Consider the following 22,693-nt stretch of genomic DNA (forward strand, 5'->3'; position numbering starts at 1 on the left):
CTGGAGCACAGGGATGCAGTGAATGAGGGCAGGCAGGGCACTGGGTGAGCACATCCCACCCAAACACTGAGAATCCAAACCCCCTGAACTCCACAGGGATCCTTCCCTGCACAGGCAAACTGCAGAGCAAGCAAGGAGCCAGGGAAATGTGCAGGGCTGGGCTGCTGCTCCTCACAAGCGAAACCTTGGAGAAATAAATGTCCCGAGGAGGGTGAGCAGAGCCAGGCACAGCAAGCATCCCAGCTGCCTCCCAAAAACCAGCCCAAACCCTCTGGATCCTGCATTTCCAGCCCAAACCCTCTGGATCCTGCATTCCCAGCCCAAACCCTCCTGCATTTCCAGCCCAAACCCTCTGCCTCCTGCATTTCCTGCCCAAACCCTCTGGATCCTGCATTCCCAGCCCAAACCCTCCTGCATTTCCTGCCCAAACCCTCTGGATCCTGCATTTCCTGCCCAAACCCTCTGGATCCTGCATTTCCAGCCCAAACCCTCTAGCATTTCTTGCATTTCAAGCCCAAACCCTCTTGCATTTCCTGCATTTCCAGCCCAAATCCTCTTGTATTTTCTGCATTTCCAGCCCAAACCCTCTGAATCCTGCACTTCCAGAAGGTTTAAAACACATCATTGTCACCATGATATTTTATAAAAAATCCCTTTGGCAGGATTTTTTCTCCTGGGAAACCTCAGCTTCTCCCTGTCTTGCCGCTCTGGAATGTGATTTGGAGAATTGTTTACCCAGCATGCAAATTGTTTTAACTTAATGACCAATCCCAGTCCAGCTGTGTCAGACTCTGGTCAGCCACAGGTTTTTATTATTCATTCTTGTTTAGCCTTCTGATGTCTCCTTTCTCTTTCTTTAGTATAGTTTTAGTATATTATTAATAATTAAGATATGATATGATATGATATGATATAATATAATATAATATAATATAATATAATATAATATAATATAATATAATATAATATAATATAATATAATATAATATAATATAATATAATATAATATAATATAATATAATATAATATAATATAATATAATATAATATAATATATCAGCCTTCTGAAAACTTGGAGTCAGATTCTCATCTCTCACCTCATCCTGGGGACTCTCACAACACCACAACACATCATCTCTTATCAACCCCCAGATTTCAGTGATCCCTGTGGAAATTCTCCCATTTGCTTGCTGAACACACAGACCAATCCATGGGATTGTGGGTTTGGTTGTTTGGAATTCAGTAGACCCCTCCACAAAAAATATTTTCATTATTAATTGTTCTTGAAAGAGTGATTTCCTTGACAATTTAGTCTCCGAAAGATAAAATGAATGCACTGGAGGGCAATGAGGGTTCACCAGTAAAGACTTTGAGCAGCCATTACAATGTGTTCCTTAGCAACTAACAGTGAAAATGATGGGATTTACTCGTGTAAAAGATATAACAGCAAACATTCTGGCAATGGGAATATTGAGAAAAGCCCTTTTCAGGAGGATGTTGGGAGTTATTTTCTCTTTCTACCACCACAGTGAAATTATTTTGGGATGGTAGGTCAAAGCCCCAAAGTATTCACATTGCAACCATGTTATTACAGGATTTTCTGCCACTCTTTGCCCTGTGCAGTGCTGGGTCCTGGCTGCTAATTCATGTTGGACAATTATTTTTGAAGAAAAATAAACCTTTCTGTAAAATGAATTCTTTTAATCAAGTGTGTGTGGGGAAGAGTTTTTAGAAACAACAGCATGACTCCCTTCACTTCAGAGGAGGATCTTGGTAACAAGGAAGAGAGAAAAGAGTTCCTGGGATGGAATCAGAATATCCTGAGCAGGAAGGGACCCCCAGGGATCACCCCTCATGAATAATCCAATGGAGAAGGCACCAGAGGCAGGGTGGAAGCTGCTGCCCTGCCCAGAGGGGGAAAGCAGCCAACACCGTGTCCTCCAGGCACTGGGGACACAGTGAAACAGCTCAGCTCAGTTCCACACAGGAAATCAGACATCTGCGGGATGAGGAGGAGGAGGAGGAGGAAGAGAACAAGGAGACCCCTCCCCTTCCTTTCAGCCTCCTGGGGCAGCACATGATGCTCCAGCCCTGCTGCAGCATCCTCAGAGCTCTCCTCCCTTCAGACTCATCACCCCTCGCTCCCCTGGGGCTCATTTGGCCTCAGATTGGTCCCTCAGCCCCTGGACATCTCAACATCACTTTGGCCGACTGCAGAGAACATCCACAGCATGAGCATGGATCTGCCAAGTTACAGATTCCAGGGAAACTCCTTCCTGGAAAATGGCCATGGGCTGGGAAGGGGATTTCAGAGAGGCCTCTGGGCACAGAGCAGGGGAAGGACATCAGCCATCCTCCCCTCATCCTTCCCACAGATAAAACCCCCCTGCAAACAGATCCCATTTCTCTAACAGCTCCTGTTTCACAGACATCACTCTCAGGCAGCTTTTGTAACAACAGGGGGCAAAACAATGATATGGCTGAAAACTAGCTCTGATTCAAACTTGATTTCCCTCTTTGGATACCCATTTCCAAATCAACAGCATGTGACAGCCACCAGCGAGATGAGAAAGGCAGCAGCTCCTGCGCAGCTCCCAGAGGGTTTCATTTCCAAACCAGCATCCTGCAACTGCTTTGTGAATTTTCAGGTTAAACTGCAAACCCTGCTGAGGTGTTTAGGGCCAAATTGAGTCAAGTTATCACAGCAGGGAGGGAATTTTTCATCTGTGAGCACTGGGGATGGCTCCATGGCAGAAGAGAGGGGTCACCTCTTGGCAGAGGCTTGGTCCTGTGCTTGGAGGTGGAGCAGACACAGCCTGGAGACCCCTGGGGTCTGGAGATGTGCAAAACTGTCCTGGTTCCAAAGCTTGGGCAGTAAAACACAAACTGCAGCCTCAGCAAGGCAAAATAAATTCAAAGTTGTCTCTAATTAGAGATGCTGCCCTATAGGAGCTCATAAATCAGCAGGAATTGTCCTGCCTGGCTCATCCCACTGGGATCAGGGATAACCTGGACATGCCTTAGCAAGGATTAAAGCAGAAGGGAAGCCCTGAGCTGTCCCAGCCCCTCTGAAGCCCTTCCAGCAGTGCTGCCCAGCTGGGACAGGCTGCAGGATCAGCACAGGCCACCAAATGGAACTAAAAAATCTGAGCACACAGATCTCCAAATGCACAGCCCTGAGAAGGGTCTGCAAGGAACAGGAGCTTCTCCAGGGGTGATTTTGAGAACTTCCCATGGTGATCTGATGACTACAGAGGTGTGGGTATAAATCAGGCATTAAGGTCAAGCCCAACCTTTGAGCAGACACCAGGGCCACTGAACCCCACCACAAAGTGCCACATCTGCCACTGTCCGAGCAATTCCAGGCACGGGGGCTCCACCACTGCCCTGGGCAGCCTTTCCAGTGCTCAGCCACACTTTAGTAAGGAAACTTTTCCAGATGTCCTCCCCTGGCACAACTTGAGGCCATTTCTTCTTGTCCTGTCCCTTGTTCCCTCAGAGAGGAGACCAACCCTCACCTTGCCACCACCTCCTTCCAGGGAATTTTTCTTCCTCTGTCTTTTTCCCTTTCTCTTCCCCCCTTTTTCCCTTTTCTTTCCATGCTAGTTGTCTCTGAAATTGAACATATTTTCACCGAGTGAGGAATCTGCTGTGCCACAGTAACAGAATATGGATTAATGACACCCCAAGCCCTGTGCTTATAGCAACACAGGCTTTCAGAAAATAAAAAAGCTTTAAAGTCATCAATATGGCTCTAATAAGAGATCCCTAACTTAGAGAGTGACAGAACAACTTCCAGTCCCTGTGAGATCTTCCATCCCATGCATGATTCCATGGTCAGCTTGAGTGTGTCCAGAGGGGCAATGAGGCTGGAGAGGGGCTGGGAACACAAACCCTGAGAGGAACATTTGAAGGAGCTGGGGGTGCTCAGCCTGGAGAAAAGGAGACTCAGGGCTGCCCCCATCACTGCACAGCTCCTGAAAGGTGCCTGTGCTCAGCTGGGGCTGGGCTCTGTCTCCAGCAGCACTGACACACCCAGAGCACACAGCCTCGAGCTGCACCAAGGGAAATTCAGGTTGGATATCAGGAAAAAGCTTTTTGCAGAAAGGGTGATAAAGCTCTGGAATGGCTGCCCAGGGAGGTGGTGGAGTCCCCATGCCTGGGTGTGTTTAACAAAGCCTGGATGTGGCACTGGGTGCCAGGGTTGAGTTGAGGGTTTGGGGCTGGGTTGGACTCGATGCTCTTGGAGGTCTCTCCCAGCCTGGTGATTTGTCTGTGATTCTGTGATCCAGTAACGGGCAAGGACACACTGGGAGCTCACCCTCCCTGCCCTGCCAAAGGGACAGGAGCTGAGCAGGCTGAACAAGCTGCAAATTCATCACTTTGGGAGGGCTGTGGGCCAGCTCTGGTGCCACCAGAAATCAATGGGAGCTTTATCTCCATCCTCAGTGGAAGCAGGATCTGGGCCACAAAACCAACTTTGGCCACAGGTCTGGAGGGGTGGGCTCAGCCCCAAAATGCTGCCTCAGAGCTGCCTCCCGGGCACAACTCCTGCTTGATTCCAGGGTTATTCCCAACAGAAACCATAGCACAGTCAATGAAATCATCAAGCTAAGCCCCAGCCCCTGAAATAAAAAGCACATCATTTAATCTAGTTCAGCTGTGTTTCCATGGATCTTTGTGGAAAAGCCATTATTAGATCCATACTCAAGAGTTTAAAGCTTTTTTATTTTCTGAAAGCCTGTGTTGCTATAAGCACAGGGCTTGGGGTATCATTAATCCATATTCTGTTACTGTGGCACAGCAGATTCCTCACTCGGTGAAAATATGTTCAATTTCAGAGACAACTAGCGTGGAGAAAAAAAAAGAAATAAAAGTGAGAAGAGAAATGGAAAAAGAGAGAGGAAGAAAAAATCAAAAAGGACAAACCTGAAATGAAAATGCCATATCAAAAAGCAAGTATTCAGGGGAAATATTAGCACTTTTATCATAATGAGTTTGTAACCTAAATACATATTTCAAGGATGAAATTGCTGACCCTGTCTGCCCTCCACAGGAGGCTGAATGGCTCAATCACAGCTTAATCTTCCCTGAAAAGGCTACAGAAGAATATCACAGCCCTTGAAGAACAACACACATTACTGATGCCCCAAGATTCACAATTTAACTCTTAAAAGGAGGGGGGAAAACCCTCAAATCTCACCCATCATTCTCAAAATAAGACCCAACAGCCATTTCCTCAGAAATAAAAGTGAGATAAAACAAAACCCACACAACACAAGATGAGGATGGAAAATAAGGGGCTGCTCAGATGAAGGGTGAAGCTTCACATGCCCAGTTTTATTGTTTCTCTGAGGCAGAGCCTTTGTAGTAAACTTAAATCACTCTGTGTTTCCTAATTCAGCTGATTCTGGTCGCCATCCCTTTGGTTAGAGAAGACACTATAGGTGTTCCTTGGCCTATCAGCTTTAGCCACACCATGCTGTGGATGCCTTAAAGCCAATCATCTAAAATTACCCCTTGTGGGTCCACTACAATGCACCTTTCATAGTCCTATTTCTCTAGAGTATCCAGTCTTATTTGCAAGGCCACCTTTTGAAACTTGTTCTAGTTCTATTTCTTTCTCAATAATGTCCATCCTATTCCATGGCATTTCTAAGTCAGCATTTCTCATCTCAAAGTTTGCACAGGGATGCACACTGGGTGAGCCTTGAGAACTCTCCACACACCCATTTCCCACAGAGAACACCCCACAACCCACCAGGAAAAACTGGAAAAAGACCCCCAGCTCCCAGTTTTTCCAGCACAGGAACAGAGGCTGACTTACAGGCAAACTGCAGCTTGGCCTCTCTGCTGACAATGGTTCCAAAGGGGTTTGTTGCCACACACTGGTAGGTGCCAGCATCCTGGCTTCTGTTGGGGTTGTTGATCAGCAGGGCTCCTCCCAGCAGGCTGTAGTGGAAATCCATGCCCACGTCAATGCTGCTTCCATTTAACTTCCACCTGCAGCACACAATGCCAAAGTTAAACTCTGCTGGTGCTCCTGGCTGTTTGGAAACACAGCCTGAAGTAAGTAAAGGAAGATTTAGAATGGCTCTGACTACTTATTAAAAATAAAACAATAAAAAAGACAGCACAAAAATGCAAATATCCTGAGCGGTATTGAAATATTCCAGTATTTAACTGCAAGAGCAATATCCTTGACATATATTTCAGTCTCTGAAAGGATTAATGCTTCTGTAGTTGCTGGTGCTGCTGCTCTTTGGAATTGATCACTTGGCAAGGGGAAGTCCCTGAGACAGGATCTCTAACCCATTCAAGTCCACTGAGGATATTTTCCCCCTCTCCTAACTTGCTGTTTGTCTGTTTATAAATTTAAGAAAATTCCCTCCTGGCAGATGTTGGCACAAAGTGGGGCACTGAGGAATTCCAGCCCCTGCAGCTCCTGAGTGCCCAGGGCAGCTCTGGAGCCGTGTTTGCAGCATGGATCCATGGGTTCATGGCATTAAACAGCTGGCTGTGTCAGGAGACAGCACAGAGGCAGAGGCCTGGTGCCTCTCACTGGTTTCAGGGTGGCGTTTACTGGTGAGCACAGTGAGAGGCATCAGAGGGGAGAGAAGGGCAGCACCAATGACTTACAGCAGCAGCACTGCAGGAGGACAGCACCTTCCTCCAAGGATCCCAAAGCAGCTGCTAAAGCTGAAAAGAATGAGGAGCTTTGTCCATGTTTATGGGAAAGGATGGGTAATCTGAGAGCCAGGACTGTTTATAATCCTTTTGTAGCATTTTAGAACTCCTGTCCAAGGTTTGCCATTGAGTTGCAATACCTGGAGATATCCTGGTGTCCATTCCCTCTGTTCCTAATGCCCCAGGATCACAGAACATCCTGAGCTGGAAGGGACCCACAAGGACCATCCTGGCCAGGACACCCCAAGTCCCACCCTGGGAGGGTTTTCCAAACCCTCCTGGAGCTCTGGCAGCCTTGGGGCTGTGCCCATTCCCTGGGCAGTGCCAGCACCCTCTGGGGGAAGAACCTTTCCCTAAAACCCAACCCCAAACCCCCCTGGCCCAGCTCCAGCCCCGGCCTGGGCCCCGTCCCTGGCCACAGAGCAGAGATCAGAGCTGCCCCTGGGGACTCTTCTGGGATCAGCACTGTGGTGGCCTCCAGGGACATCACTGACAGCAGAAAGGCTCTGAGAACAGTCAAACACTGAACAAACCCAATGGTTGGTCTGGGATTTCCTTTCACTTCACAGCTCAGCTTCACTTTCCTCTCCTCGGAGTCCAGGGGGAAGATGACACTGTCGGGCTCCTGGAGGAACACTGGCCCGTGCAGGGTGTTGTCATCTGCAGAACAGGGACAGGGGACACGTCACACAAGGAATCCCCACGTTCCAGGCTTGAAATGTAAAACAGGGTCTCAGCAGCAAGAGGCCGTGTGCCATTCACCTTGGAAAAGATCTGGGGTCACTTCAGTTGATAACAGCAGATTTATTTTATTTTTTTTTTCCCAAAAGCCATTGAAGCTCACGTGGAGTAATGAAAATGTCCTACACTGAACAGAGCACAGAATGGAACCTCACCCAAAGTTCAAACAATGGGAACAGGCACTGCTGTCATAGCAGAGCTCGATTCAAATCCCAGTGCCCCTGGCATTGCCCCACACCTCCCAGGAATGGGCTCCCAGCCTGACAAGGACATTCCACACCCCTGCCCTTCAGAGCATTAAAGACTCACACTAGATACAGGTAGGAGAGGGAAAATATTTTGGCAAAACAAGCTGACACGACCTTCAAGGAGCTCAGGAGTCATTTCCCAGCAGTCCAGCACTCTGAGGTTGGTGATTACTGACGGGAGCCTGCCTTCAGCAGACTTTCCTCCTTTGTTTTAAAAATACACCCTGATTTTTTTAGCTGTTAAGTCCTCCCTTTCTCCCTTCCTCTCTGCTCAACCACTTCACCTTATCAATTTATCCTCTCTCAGAGCTGGGAGCTGCTCACAGGCCCATCCCTGAGGTGCAGCTCTTCCCTGCCCAGTGCTCTGCAGAATTTCAGGAAATTCACTGACACTGCTCCAAACACCCACAGAAAGCTCTGACTAAACTCCCTGCTCTCCATCCTGTTTGTCTCAGTTTTATCTCCACAGTGGCTGTTCAGAACACAAAAGAAACCAACTTTTCCTGCCTGAAAAGATCAGCTATCCTGATTTCACCACTTTTCCTCTCATCAGTGTCAATGCCTGGCTGCTCCTCCAAGTTCAGAGCGAGTGAGGACATGCTGGAAGTGCTCACAGTCCCAAAGTGACTGGAAGGAACCTTGATTTAACATTTTTAAATTATTTTCCAATCGTTTGCTGCCCTGCAGACTCTGTTCTTTCAGTGTGCAGGGACTTGCAGGGATGTGAACACAGAATTCACCTCAGTCAGGCTGCTGGAAGCCCACCCAGGTGTAGATACAGGAAATTTGTGGGTATAGGAGGGTCAGGGGAAAATGAATAAATAAAATTTAGAGATGATGGGATGTACAAAAATATAGGGGGAAAAAAAAGAGTCAACAGGAGATGATGGATCTTCCAGATGGAAGGAAGGTGAGAATGAATGAGAATAACCCTGATATTGCCTGACCCTGGGAAATCAGCTGGATTCACCAAGGACAGAACAACAGCCCTTCACTCAGGGAGAGCAAATCCATGTCCACAGAAGTGTTTCACAGAGACTCTGCCAGGAAGATGAGAAAGGAATCCCCCCTGTCCCCTCCCTCAGGCCCCACCACAAGCACAGTCACAGGCCTGGTATTTATCTTTATTTTTAATTATATGCTAACGATACCTGGCTGAAACTCATCTATTATTCAAAACACATTTCACATCATCTCTAGCTTTAAATTACACCTGTGTGCAACTCATGCTGCTGGTGGGAAAAGATAATAACAGCCATAAAGCATAAGGGACTGGATTATGGCATCCAAGCTTGTTCCTGAGACCCTGCACTCCCTGAGCAGCCCCATTCACCCTAAGAAAGAATATTATAGCCTGGCCCATAAGGATTATAGCTCTGAGAACTGTAGGAGTGGCTTTGAAAGCAAGAGATTTAAAATATATTTGAGTGTATCCATTTCTCTCACTGAAAAATGCACAAGTGCCCAGGCCCTGTGTAAGAGATGCCTGAAATCCCAGGAGCACAGAGTCTGATGGTGGCAGGAGCACCCCAGGTAATCCAGTCAGGGCCTGCTGACTCAGGGGTGTGTGTGATTGCCTCTGTCACCTGCCTCACACCCCTCTCTGGGCTGTCACCTGCTGTTATTTCAATTAGAGAGTGTCAATTTATATCACATCACACCAAAGGTCTGACTTTGGTCCTCCTGCCATCCCAGGAAAACACAGCCTGCATTAAAAGTGAGCAGTTCAGCTACTTGAGGTGGGAAACAGGAGCAAGCCTGAGGGTCCAAAAGTGTCCCCACACCTCCAGGACATCACCTGGCTGCAGGAGCAGGGGTGAACCTGCAGCATCCTGCTCTGCAAGGGTTAATGAACATGAAAGAGCCACCCCATCCTGTCCGTGCCATTAATTACTGAGCAATTAACAGCTTAAAAAACACAGACTCAAGACAGAGAACTGAAGGTAGAAATAGTGCCAAATAGGTGAAAAGGCTGATTTGTCCACTGAGTAACTCAATTCACCCAAGCTCAGGTGGAAGCTCATGAAAGATCAAATTAAAATATTTCCAAATATTCCACCTGCTGCTGACACCGTTCAACATTCAGCTTTTATATGGCAAAAAGAAAATGCCTGCCCTCCCTGTTGGGCAGCAAGAGGAAAAACCCTGGTGTGATTTTCAAGCAGAGGGAGAAGCTCTGAGAGCAGCTGCAGCCTGCCAGGGGAGCAGGGGAGCAGGAAAAACCTCACAACACTGCCCAGATAAAATTGTTTTGAGTGCCTTTCTTCTTCCTCTTATTGCTGCCTGTGTATAACCAAGATAAGCAAGTCCAAACTATTTAATCTTCAGCCTGTGGAGCTGCTTTGCTGCAGCCTTAATGTGTGATTGAAATCACTGCAGCCCAGATCCCACCAGTGGGTGATAAGGGCTGAGCCACAGAAACTGCCACAGGAGGAGGATTTGCTTCACAGAGCACTAAAGAGTCACTAATAAATAAAACAAGCTGCCATCTAGATTCTTGCAGACAGGAAACTACAAGTGCCTGCACCAGAAAAAGCCAATTTTTGACCAAGTTGTGTTGCTCAGATGTTCATTGTCAGCACAGCCAAAGGCTTTTGCTCCACTGAAGTGTCTGCTTTTGTGGGAGCAAAGTTTTGCTGTTTGGATAACTCTGAAATGCAAATCCTACACTTTTTTAAATAAGTTCAAAGTGGTAACTTTCTTTCTGTCGCAGCAATGTCCAGGGACTTGCACTCCACCACTGATAACACATTTTTGGCTTATCACTGGTGAGCACTGCGAGCAGCTCAATCCACAGAAACCACCGAGGCCAGCAGGAGGCTCTTGGCTGTGCTTAGAGGCTTTTCCCCTCACCCTTCTCATCAGATTGTGTCCAATAGACTCTTTTTTGGGCATTTCATCAAAAAAGAACAGGAAGCAGTGCATATCTGTGCACACACACCTGAAAGTGCTCAGGTATTTCGGTCCACTTCCCTTTTACACCATTCAACAGCTGCTGCCATTCCTCACACATTTCCCACCGCCCCAGGACAATAAAATAAATAACTTTCCCAGCCAAACTAACTGGTGAGACACTCCCAGGGGCAGATTTTATTTTTCTGAGTTACATTTCTTAAATGAGTTAACCCAGAATGAACACGAGCCGCCCTCAGCTTAAGACAACCTGCAAACGAGATTGGCTTCCAAAAAAGCATTTTTCCCCCTCCTTGTCAGATAAAACAAATGTACTCCTGCTCTGGGTCTGCCTCCTCTGACAGAAGTGTGTTTCTTTCACTCAGAGGCAGGATCTAGGAAATTTCAGTGGATTTGACAATAAAAGAAGCATTTTAAGCACAGAAGGAGGTGTGTGTCCATATGGTGTTGGATGGAAAGTGAGAGATCATTTCAAAGAACATTCTGCTCAATATATATTTTTCCCCCTGGTGAATTACAAAATCTATTTAAAAAAAAAAAAGCCAGATTAATTGGAATAGATTCCAAATGAAGAGTGTATTTGCTGTGTCCCTGCAGTACCCCAAAGCTGAGAGCCAGCACATGCAGTTGGATGCTGAACGCTGTCAGCTTCCCCTGCTTTTGAGGAATTGAAACGTGAGGAATGTCAGCCGAGGTTAATTCCCACCAAACAGGTGGAACCATTGCTATTCTCTCTGAACATTAAGCCTGGTGACAGATACTGGTACCTAAATAGAACTGCTTTAATTTCCATTGAAAGTTATGGCCAATTTGAGAGGAAGTTTAATTGAATATTCCACACCGTGGGGAAAGATAATAACTAAACTGAACAGAGAATTCTTGGAGTATATCCAGGGTAAATGAGAGAAATGCTTTCCTTGTTTGCTGCTGAGGGAATTGCTCCCTGCTCTGTGTGCTGGGCTGTTTTCACACACTGCTACAAGCTGGTATTTCTTTGAGACAAAACTGCACCTTGGGAAGAGCAGCTCTTCAGAAAAGTGGGGAGTGGAATGGATGGGACAGCTCAAGGGCACGGCTGATTGCCACAGCAGCCTGCTCTTCAAGGTGAGCAGCTGCACTCCATCCTCCTGAGCAGCAAAGGGCTCCACTGCATGGCTCTCTCCTTCCTTCCTGCCTATCATTCCTGTTAACAGCAACTGCACTTGGCTTTGAAATTCAAACTGAGAATATTTCACACCACACAGTCCTGCTGTGACTGATTCTGGAGACTGCTCAATGAACAAGACCCACTAAAAGTGCTTCCTGTTCAAAGAAAAAAAAAAAAAAAAGGCTAAAACCCAGATATTTTAAAAGTGTATGAAGTGGTGTTTTCCACTTGTAGCTCTGCATCTTTGGGGACAGCCCCTTGATACAAGACTGGGCTTCTTTTGTGGCACCTGCAGGTGTCCAACAGGTGCTCTGAGCCTTCCGCTGTCCCCTCTGCTGTCCCCAGCCCAGGGCTCAGCCCTGCCACACCAGGGTCTGACACCCAAGCTCCAAAGCAGGGTCAGGTATTCCCCAGAGACCACAGGAGCCCAGGAGGGAATAAATCTTCCCTCTGGTAAAGGCAGGCCTGGAAGAGCTCCAGCACTGGAGGGGGATTCAGCACTGACAGCTCCATTGAGGAGCGACCTGGGGACCTGGAGCAGCCTGGGTGAGAGGCAGGGTTAAACTCAGAGTGTGCCCTGAGCTCTGGTCATACACACAAATGTGGATATTCACATGGGGATAGACACAAAGGTGGATATCCTACACACAAATGTGGATATTCACATGGGGATATCACAGACATAAATGTGGATATCCTACACACAAATGTGGATACCATACACACAAATGTGGATATTCACATGGGGATATCACAGACACAAATGTGGATATCCTACACACAAATGTGGATACCATACACACAAATGTGGATATTCACATGTGGATATCCTACTCACAAATGTGGATATTCACATGTGGATATCCTACTCACAAATGTGGATATTTGTATGTGGATATTTGTATATGGATATCCTACACACAAATGTGGATATTTGTATGTGGATATTCACATGTGGATATCCTACACACAAATGTGGATATTCCCTGTGCCTCCTCTCCTGGCTCCAGACTGCTGGGAGAGGCCATTCTCACCACAGGACAAGGGTGACCTATCCTCCAACAAAACCCTCATTTACCAGGATGCAATTTCAGTTCTCTTAGCAAGTAAACAACCTGATTATAACCACACATATCCCCTCCAGTGTCCCACAAAAGCACATTGCTCAGTACTGCAGAAAATCACAAATTTCTTCAGCACACAGCCTCTTCCCTGAGTCACCACAGCCCAGAGCAGGAAAATAAACAGAGGAACTCACAGTGCCCTGTTGAGGACGATATCAGCCCACGACAGAGCTCTGAATAAGTATAAAACAATAGCAGAAATCAGGTGAATGCAGTGCCAATGGTGCTACCACCAGGGCTGGACACTCTTGGATAGAGCTACTTGGGAATAGAAATGTTTCCAAGGCCTGTGCTAATTATCTATTGATTTGTTAGTAAAATGTAAGGTGCTGATATAATTGCAGTCTGCCAAGAACACACATCATTATTGTAAAACTTTCAGCTGTCTTGAGTATGACAGGGACTGTAAAGTGGATAGATTAAAAAAGCAGAAGTCGTTGGTTACATGTACATATTTTAAAGCCACATATTTCCTTTCCACAATACCTCCCTGGGCTGGGATTGGTTTGAATCTCTGCTGTAATCAGGACGGTGTGTAAAAGCCAGGTTAACAAACGCCATCCTCCCCAGCCAGCAGCAGACAGGCAGAGTTACACAGGGAAAAAACCTCTTTCCCATAAAATCCCCAAGCCTTAGAAAAGACAAGTCCCCGGGGCAATAACCTATAATCTCTGTCTCATCTATTGCTGCGAAAACAATGACAACTGTGGCAATGTGTCCGGGCTCTGCCTTGATTGAGGAGCCAAACCCTGCAGAAAGCTTCAAGGTGAAAGGAGCTCTCTGTGCTTGGCTTCAAGGTGAAGCCTCTTTTCTCCCTCCAGCTTTAAGTACATCAGCCTCTGTCAGAGGAGAGCTGATCCCTGCCAGCTTTTCATCCAGCCATTTACAGAGCAGTTCAGGCCACGGATTCACCTCTCAAATATTTGTGAATAAGCAGATGGAATTACCAGGGCCTCAGGTGTGGTATATCCTGGGTTTCCTAGATGGAGGAGGAATTGAGAATCCAAGCCCTTCCTTGGCAGGCACTGCACACCCCAAAGCTGGGCAGGCTCCTGACCCTGGACAGCAAAACCTCCCTCACTTCTCACTGCTGCTAAAGCAAGAAAATGTTTAACAATCCTGTAAACAGCATCCAAGGCTGTAATCTCCAGGTGGTTCTGTTCCATAAATGGATTTCAGGCATTTCAAGGCTGCTGTTGGGCACTGGGCTGGCAGCTCAGCTGCTCTCACTCCTGTAACTTTGTTGGAGTGGCTGGAATTGCTCCAATTCAGGGCACATTTGAGGAGTTGCCCTTCAATTTTTTTCATTGTTGTTTTTGAAAACGTTCCTGCAACCCTCAGCAGAGCAGGAACAAAAGCCAATCCCAGTGCCCAGTGGGAAATTAGAGAACAGAGGGTTCCTGCTGTGCCTCTGGAAGCTGGCACACACCAGCACTGGCCACCCCACCATGGGCACTCCCCAGCCCTAAAATCACCATTTATCCCCATTTTTCTGCTGGGTCATCCTTGCAGAGCGACCAGCGCCTCCATGCAAACACAGACACACAAACACACGAACCCAGCCTTAAAATTAACATCAAAATGCCAAACTGAGGCAGGTTTAAATCAAGTTCTCAGAGTTCAATCAGCAAAGCATCAAAGGAGCAGCCAGGAGTGCAGGTTGAACAGTCTGCCCACAGATAACACGCATTCCTTTAATTTCTTTAAATGTTATGAACTTTCAAGCGACACAGCAGGGAAAAGGTATCAGTAACAGCTGTCAAAACCCTGACTTCTGACTTCTGACACTGCAATTTAGCACTCTCCAAGCCTGCTCAGAGGGATGGCATTTGTCAGCAGAGCCTTTCTTCCTCCTGGTGTCGCACGAGCAGGTGAAGCTCTCACACACCCCTGGCTCACCTCTAAAGAGCAGCACCATGGGGATGCCCCAGAGACAGAATTCACCTCCAGGGAATAGTTTGGTCCATTCCAAACTGCCCTGCCCAGCTCAGCTTTGGGAAGGGAAGCTCCTTTTTGTGGTGTTTCAATAGCAGGAGAAAGCTGCCTCTGGAAACAGAGTCCTGAATGCAATACAAGGAAATGGCCTTCAGTTTAAGGCAGGTTTGGATGGGATATTTGGGAAAACATCTTCACTGAAAGGGTGGTCAGGCATTGGAACAGGCTCTGCAGGGGAGGCACCGTCCCTGGAGTGCTCAGGAGGGTGAATGTGACATTTGGGGACAGGGCAGGGGGTGAGTTTGGCACTGCTGGGGACTCAATGCTCTCAGAGGGCTTTTCCAATCTCTACAATTCCATGATTCTGTGACATCCAAGAGCCTCAGTTTCCCAACAGAGCCTTTCCCAAGGGTAAAATTTAATTTTTCTTTACTTATGAAGACTTTGGTTCCTCACCTAGAGAGCACTGAGATGCAACATTATGCAAAATGCAAATTCAATATTGATGAGGAGGCAAGAGCTAGATTGAGGGGGATCACATGGATTTCCTTCATCTGATCAAGGCCTATTACTTTATTATTAAAATCCAATTTTATTTCATTGTTCACCAAGAAATTATGGTTTACTGTGCTGCTAGGATCAACACGAAATGAAGTGAAATAAATCACTCACTATGCAAAGTCCATTTATGCCAAACCTATGTAATGCTGAAGCCTTATGGAAGTCACAGATCAGAACTATGGTCAAACTAAATGTTGCTCTTGTCTGTGTTTTAGTATGAAAAGCCCAAAATATCAGAAAGATGCCAAAATAGGAGCTGACTTGCATTACTTGTTTTGGGAGTAATGGGAGGCCAGAAAAGTTGTAGTGGTTTGTTTTTCTCTTTTGGTAAATTACAAGTCAGAAGTTAAAAGCAAGAAAATTAACTAAAATCATGTAATTTCATTCTAGAGCAGAGAAGGCTTAATGGGTAATCGAAATAATGTGCACTGCTTCAGCAATTTTTTCATTACAATTTCAAAAAAAAAAGCTTTCTGTGTTTTGAAAATTAAGGATTATACTGGATTGAGAACACACTATGAAAAACCTTTTTTTTTTTTCTTCCCAGAAGCCTCAAAGACAAATAAGAATTTCTGTAAGCAGGCTTTTATCTGGGACAGAGAGCTTGGGCTTTAACTCCTCTCCAGTAAGCACAGCAGCACACTCCATAAGGAGAAAAGTGCAGGCACAGTAATTAACCAGGGAATAACTCTTTCTGGATCACTGCTGCCTGGGCAGGGCCTTGTTCTGTGAGCAGCAAGAATTCAAAGCCACAGAGCCCCTCCTGAGCCATTTGCTGCTCAAGGCTTCACTTCTGAGAGTTTCAGCACCCTCAGCACTGCGGCTGCAGGGAGGTTGGGAAGAGCGCTGAGGAAGTGGCCAAAAGCAGCTCTAAGACATGGAAACAAATATAAAGGCATTAAAATAAATGTAAAGGCATGAAAACAAACATAAAGGCATAAACATAAACACAAAGACATAAACAGAAACATGAAGACATGAAAACAAACATGAAGACATGAAAACAAACATGAAGACATGAAAACAAACATGCAGAAAGACATGAAAACAAACTTAGAGAAAGAGATGAGAACAATAATACAGAAAGATGGAAACAAAGATATGAAAACATGAAGACATGAAAACAAACACAGAGGAGATGAAAACAAACATAGAGAGAGATGAACACAATCATACAGAAAGACATAAAAACAAACAGAAACACATGAAAACAGGTGTAAAGACATGAAAACAAACATACAGAAAGATAGGGAAAATATAAAGACATGGAAATAAACAAAGACATGAAAAGAAACATACAGAAAGACGTGGAAATAAACAAAGACATGAAAAGAAACACATAAAGACATGAAAATGAACAAAGACATGAAAAGAAACACATAAAGACATGAAAGCATACATAAAGACATGGAAACAAACATAAAATTATGAAAAGAAACAAAGACAAAACATACAGAAAGACATGAAAATGAACATAAAGACATGAAACAAAGTCATACAAACAAACACATAAAGACATGAAAAACATAAAGGTATGAAAATAAACATACATGAAGACATGAAAACAAAGGTACAGACATGAAAACAAACACATCAAGACATGGAAACAAACATGAAGACATGAAAATAACCATAAATACATGAAGACAAATATACATAAAGAAAACAAACATAAAGTCATGAAAACAAACATAAAGACATGCGAACAAACATTCTTAAAAACTGTCTTTTTAAAATGCAAGAGATGGAGGTGATCATATGTAATTAACACACGGGAGAAGAGACATCAAAATTAGTGCTGATCTTTGTGCTGGTGCATTTTAGGAGCTGTCCTGGCCCAGAGGGAAGTGCCCAGCCAGGTGAGGGTGGTTTCTTTCAGGTGGGTTTGACACAGATGTGGTTTCGTGGCTCAAGCACATTCGTTACCCTCAGACCTTAAGTGAACACACACACCCTTCATTCTTCACTCATAATCTGTCTCACACAGCAAAAAAAAAAAAAACATTTTTGTCATTTTTGGAAATGCAGACGTAACTTGAACCTGGTTCATTCTGCAGCTGTGTAAGGTACATCCTTCCTGCTTTGCTGTGGGTTTTGGGTGGGAATGGACCTTAAACCCAGCCAGAAGGGACCTTAAACCCAGCCAGAATGGACCTTAAACCCAGCAGAATGGAACTTAAACCCAGCCAGAATGGACCTTAAACCCAGCCAGAATGGACCTTAAACCCAGCAGAATGGAACTTAAACCCAGCCAGAATGGACCTTAAACCCAGCCAGAAGGGACCTTAAACCCAGCCAGAAGGGACCTTAAACCCAGCCAGAATGGACCTTAAACCCACCCAGAAGGGACCTTAAACACACCCAGAATGGACCTTAAACCCACCCAGAAGGGACCTTAAACCCAGCCAGAATGGACCTTAAACCCAGCCAGAAGGGACCTTAAACCCAGCCAGAATGGACCTTAAACCCACCCAGAAGGGACCTTAAACCCAGCCAGAAGGGACCTTAAACCCAGCCAGAATGGACCTTAAACCCACCCAGAAGGGACCTTAAACCCAGCCAGAAGGGACCTTAAACCCAGCCAGAATGGACCTTAAACACACCCAGAATGGAACTTAAACCCAGCCAGAATGGACCTTAAACCCAGCCAGTGCCACCCCTGCCATGGCAGGGACACCTTCCCCTGTCCCAGGCTGCTCCAGCCCCAATGTCCAACCTGGCCTTGGGCACTGCCAGGGGTGGGGAGTCCTAAAAAACCTGTTAAAATCCTGAGTTAAAGCCAACTTTGCTGTCACCTCAGCAGGCTTCTGTCTGTCTGCCCAATTAACATCCTCTAATTAAGGACTGTTTTCCCTGTATTACGACAACCACCAATTAACCACTACATCCTCCAACAAATCTGCTTAAAAACTTGTGAGCTGTTCTCGGTTTTTGCTATGATTTGAACTCCTTTTTGAACTTCTCTGTGAACTTTCCCTCCACTCTTTACTCAGCACAAACGTCCCCTCGGCTTCTCCCAAGTAAGCAAAACCCTGCTGCAGCAGCATTACTTTGTTTACCTCTAGAAGAGAATTAAAAGCATTTTCCCAGTAAAGAACAAATGTTTACAGAGCAGAGAGCGCCGTGCCCGTGTTTGCACTGCGCTGCAACGCTGGCAATACATCCCTTAAATATTTCTCTAATCCCATGGATGATTTTTCATCTTGCTGGGTTTAGTCAATGAACACACAGCAAGCTCCTGCTTAAACAAAGTGAGCTTTCCCTCCTGAAGGAGCTCTGAGCACACGACCCACAGCCCTTAATGGGCACATTCCCTGTATCCCATACAGGGACCAGCAGTTTGCCTGGAAAAACTCATTTTCCCCCCAAAGCCCTCCTGCAGCTCCCACCTCCCCTCCTACAGCTGCTCCAGCCTCCAATTCACAAAAGCAGAACCTCTTTAGAACCAAAATAAATACTAATCTTAAATTCAATGTACCCTGACAGCAAATAAGTTTGCTGTGCTTACTTCAGCATGAATAAAAAGCCCGCAAGGAGACTCCTACATAAGAGTATATTTACAAGTTCCATTACCCACTGGAGAGATTGATGTAATAAACCCATAATAAAAAGCCTCATGTTATGGATTTCTCTAATGTTTCTTATCAAACAGCCTGTATTATCTGGGCTTGTGTATTCAATTTAAAATAGGTTTGCAATAAGTGCCTGAGAGCTGGAGGTCATTTTCCCTGAGTTTTCTGACACGCTGGGACGTGCAGTGTCTTTTCCTGCCCTGGGAAGCTAAAAGCAGTTTGGAGCTCGGTGCAGAGCAGTTTACAAAGCAGGCAGAGGATGAATCCGAGAGAAAAAGATTGAGAATGCATTATCTGAACACCTATTCCCACCTCAAACCACAGAGAGCTCCTCGGGGCACAGGACACAGCACAGTTTATTCTTCTGACTCAACAGAAGAACTCGATTGTTCCTCAGGAGATAAAAACCATCCACAGAAATTGTTTTGCCGCCAATTGTCACCTCATTTGTGTTTCATCCTGGCTGGCAGCAACACAGCCCAGGTGTTCTCTGGGACCTGCACGGGATCTGCTGCAGTCACTTCAGCTCTTAGGTAAAAATAGCCCAAAATTGGGACAACAGCTGCAGTGGTTGCAGGTAGAAGCAATAGCTTCCTATTTATTTCACCTATTTACTTCTATCCTGGCACCGGATTTAGCTAATAACCATTAGTTGCTAATTAGGATTCAAAGCAATTTTCCTTAGGACCTATTTCAAATCATTGCAACACAATTATGCAACGCATTTTCCTCGTTTATTAAATCTCTTAAAGACACTGCTGTTTTAATTTTCAGTTCTTAACCCCTCACTCTGCAGTGTCCTCGGCTCACTTTGAAGCAGCTCCATGGACCTACATGAGAACATCCATTTTCAGTCCATCTCCCTTTGCCTGACACCGTTTTTGCTAAAGCCTCCTGAATGAACCATTCAGCCCCTGTAAAATCCACTCTCAGAATCAGGGATGGATGGGAGATTGGGAAGGAATTCCTGGCTGGGAGACTGGGGAGGGGCTGGGATGGAATTCCCAGAGCAGCTGTGGCAGCCCCTGGATCCCTGGAAGTGTCCAAGGCCAGTCTGGACACTGGGGCTGGGAGCACCTGGGACAGTGGGAGGTGTCCCTGCCATGGGGCTGGAGCATCTTAAGGTCCCTTCCTGATGCCCTGAGCAGGCTGCCCTGGAGCAGAGGCTGGGCAGAGCTCCAGAATAAAGCAGGGATTCATTCAAAGCATCTCCTCCATGGATCCACCTTGGGCAGCACAAGAGCCCAGCCAGGGCTGCACCCAAGATGAACCAAACTGGCCCCAAAATGAACCCAAGATGAACCAAAATGGCCCCAAAATGCACGGCCGGGCACGGGCTCTGTCCCTGGGATCAGTTCTGCTCCATTTGCATCTTGCAGTTCATTGTCCCATTCCAGCTTTAGCCCCTGCAGTCCCACCCTGCTTGTTTTTCTCTCTCCAGCCCACGGGGTTTGTGCTCCTGGGCTGAGATTTGGATCATTTGTCCTTGGTGCCCAGCTGGAGCAGGAATTGTTTTGTGTCCCTGCTCTGTGCACAGAGCTCACCATGGCCTGATGTGAATCCCAGACTCTCACACTAAAGCAGCACAGAATGTGAAAATATAAAAGCTCAAACCTGAGGCATCATTCTCACCCAAACTATTCCATAATTAAAAGATGCTTGAAAACTAAATTCACACTGCATTCCCCCTGACCAGCTTAAAGAGACCTTTTATGTTTTTACAGCACAAGTCATGTGGGTTGGGTTTTTTATGGCCTTTTTCCATGTTATTTAACAGCTTTTAAAAGGAAGATGATGCCCAGAACCAAATTTTAATGGAAGACCTAGAACAAATAACAGCAGAAGAAAATTTGAATGCTTGATAATTTAAGTGTTATTTTTTTACTACCAATGTGAATCCAACCCTAGCAAATTAAAACAGGAAGAATTAATTGGATATGCAAATAAGATTATTCACTATATAAATCTAATTACATACCAATTTGCTTTAACAGCATGAAAAAGACAAAAAAGCCTCTTTGTAAATTGTTTTCAAAACCACCTGTAGCACAACAAAGGGGCAGGGCTGGATCTGGGAGGTGCTGGTTTCAAACGAGGTGTTTTGAAGATCTCATCAAGATCCCTTTGCCACGGGCACCCGGCTCTGTTCCCTGATTTCCCAAATTTCATTAGTAGTTTTCAAACACTACCTTTGTTTTTATGCCAGGAAGAAACAAAACAGGCTGGATCTTGGGGATATGAGGTGATTCTGGTCACAAATCCTGACTTTTCTGAGCTGGTCCAGGCTTATTTTCCTGCCTGAGCCCAGAGAAGCAGGGGATGTGCTGGGGCACGCTGGGAGCTGCTGCCTGCGCATCCTGAGCCCCTCAGAAAACAAAAAGGAATAATTAACACAAGCCAAAAGTGGCTGAGGGAGATCTCTCCAGAGGGAAAAATGTTCCTGTTAATCTGGGAGCCTTTTGTGTCCAAGAAGCAAATTACACTGATGGCCAATTTATTTCTTTGAGCAGCTCCCTGTCAGGAGGAGTAAAAATTACAAACAAGATCACTGGAATTGATTAAGATACAGAATAGCTGAGACCATAATTAGTGTCCATGTGCCATCTCTGATAAAGGGTCCCAATCACTCATTTTCTCTGACTGTACATTGAATTTTGTCATCTAAATCTGGTTCCTGGGTTCATATTGAGAATCTAAAACAATGCAGAGCAAAAAGCACGAAAAACAATGTTCCAAAGAAAAGGAATGTAATGTTTATACCTGTACAGCAAGCAAGTATTAAGGTCACCTTATGGAAAGCAAGATGTTGTTATTATAGAAAATTAAATTCAACTTACATGAAAAAAACCCGCAAAACATTGAAGAGTTGTTAAAAAATTAAAATTGCACTGGAGGCAGATATTTGGTAAACACAGAGGAGGATTTTTGTCTCTTAAACTCTGTATATAGAGGGCTTTTTCAGCCTTTACTGCCTATTTTAAATTATATTAATAAAGAAAGGGGTGCATTGCCCTTGCACTTTATACATTGAAATAGATTCTGAAAAGAAATGCAGAAATTTGCTGCACAGAGAGGAGGGGTTTTCGTCACTTAAAGTCTGTATATGGGATTTGTTTGCAGCCTTTATTGTATATTTTAGATTGCATTAATAATGGAGGATAGCTCAAGATGAGAATTCCACATCTCCAGAGTCACTGGTGACACATTTACAAGGTTTTGCTTTTCCTTTAAGGCTGCCAATACATTTGTGCACTCACACTGATCCGTTTTTCTTTTTATTTTAAATGCTCTGTGGGCAGCTGCACAGTGACTCCTGAATTTACATGAGACCTGAGGTCTTCAGGAACAACTTAAAGAGTTTTAAACTCCTGCTCGCTCAAAAAACAATGATTGGAATGGACAAATACATCAGTAAGGGGTGGGGTTTTTTCTGTCCTCCTGCACCACTGAGCAACTGGTGGAAAATTTGGTGTTGTTTCCTCTGAATTTCTCAAAATTTTGCCTCCTTTCCTCTGCCAGGAAGGAAACCAGAAGGTACAAACCAGAGCATGGGAAGGGTTTTTCGAGCTGGAATTTATCCTTCTGTCAACCCTCACCTCACTGATTGCGACTGACGTGTTTTATCAGCTGACACGCCTTAAAAATGAACTTTAAAAAAACCACCAGAAGCTGTTATGACCTCTCCTAAATGCCAAACCCCTTGCTAACTGCTGCAGCTTCATGCATCCCCTCAATACTCAGCAGCAAAACGCCCGAGATTGCCTCC

General features: G+C 45.4%; 1 protein-coding gene across 2 annotated transcripts in view; it reads right to left on the minus strand.

Annotated features, from left to right (window-relative positions):
- The window catches only part of LOC136561499 (contactin-4), a 273,024-nt gene that overhangs the window by 97,595 nt on the left and 152,736 nt on the right, over positions 1-22,693 (minus strand). For both annotated transcript variants that reach the window (XM_066557827.1, XM_066557828.1), the window contains exons 4-5: positions 7,220-7,346; positions 5,827-6,002 (exon numbers count right to left, since the gene is read on the minus strand). In XM_066557827.1, the coding sequence (XP_066413924.1) occupies positions 5,827-6,002; positions 7,220-7,346 (303 nt within the window). The remainder of the gene's footprint in view (positions 1-5,826; positions 6,003-7,219; positions 7,347-22,693) is intronic.

The sequence above is a fragment of the Molothrus aeneus genome, chromosome 12, assembly GCF_037042795.1.
Source record: "Molothrus aeneus isolate 106 chromosome 12, BPBGC_Maene_1.0, whole genome shotgun sequence".
In the NCBI taxonomy this organism is placed as follows: domain Eukaryota; kingdom Metazoa; phylum Chordata; class Aves; order Passeriformes; family Icteridae; genus Molothrus; species Molothrus aeneus.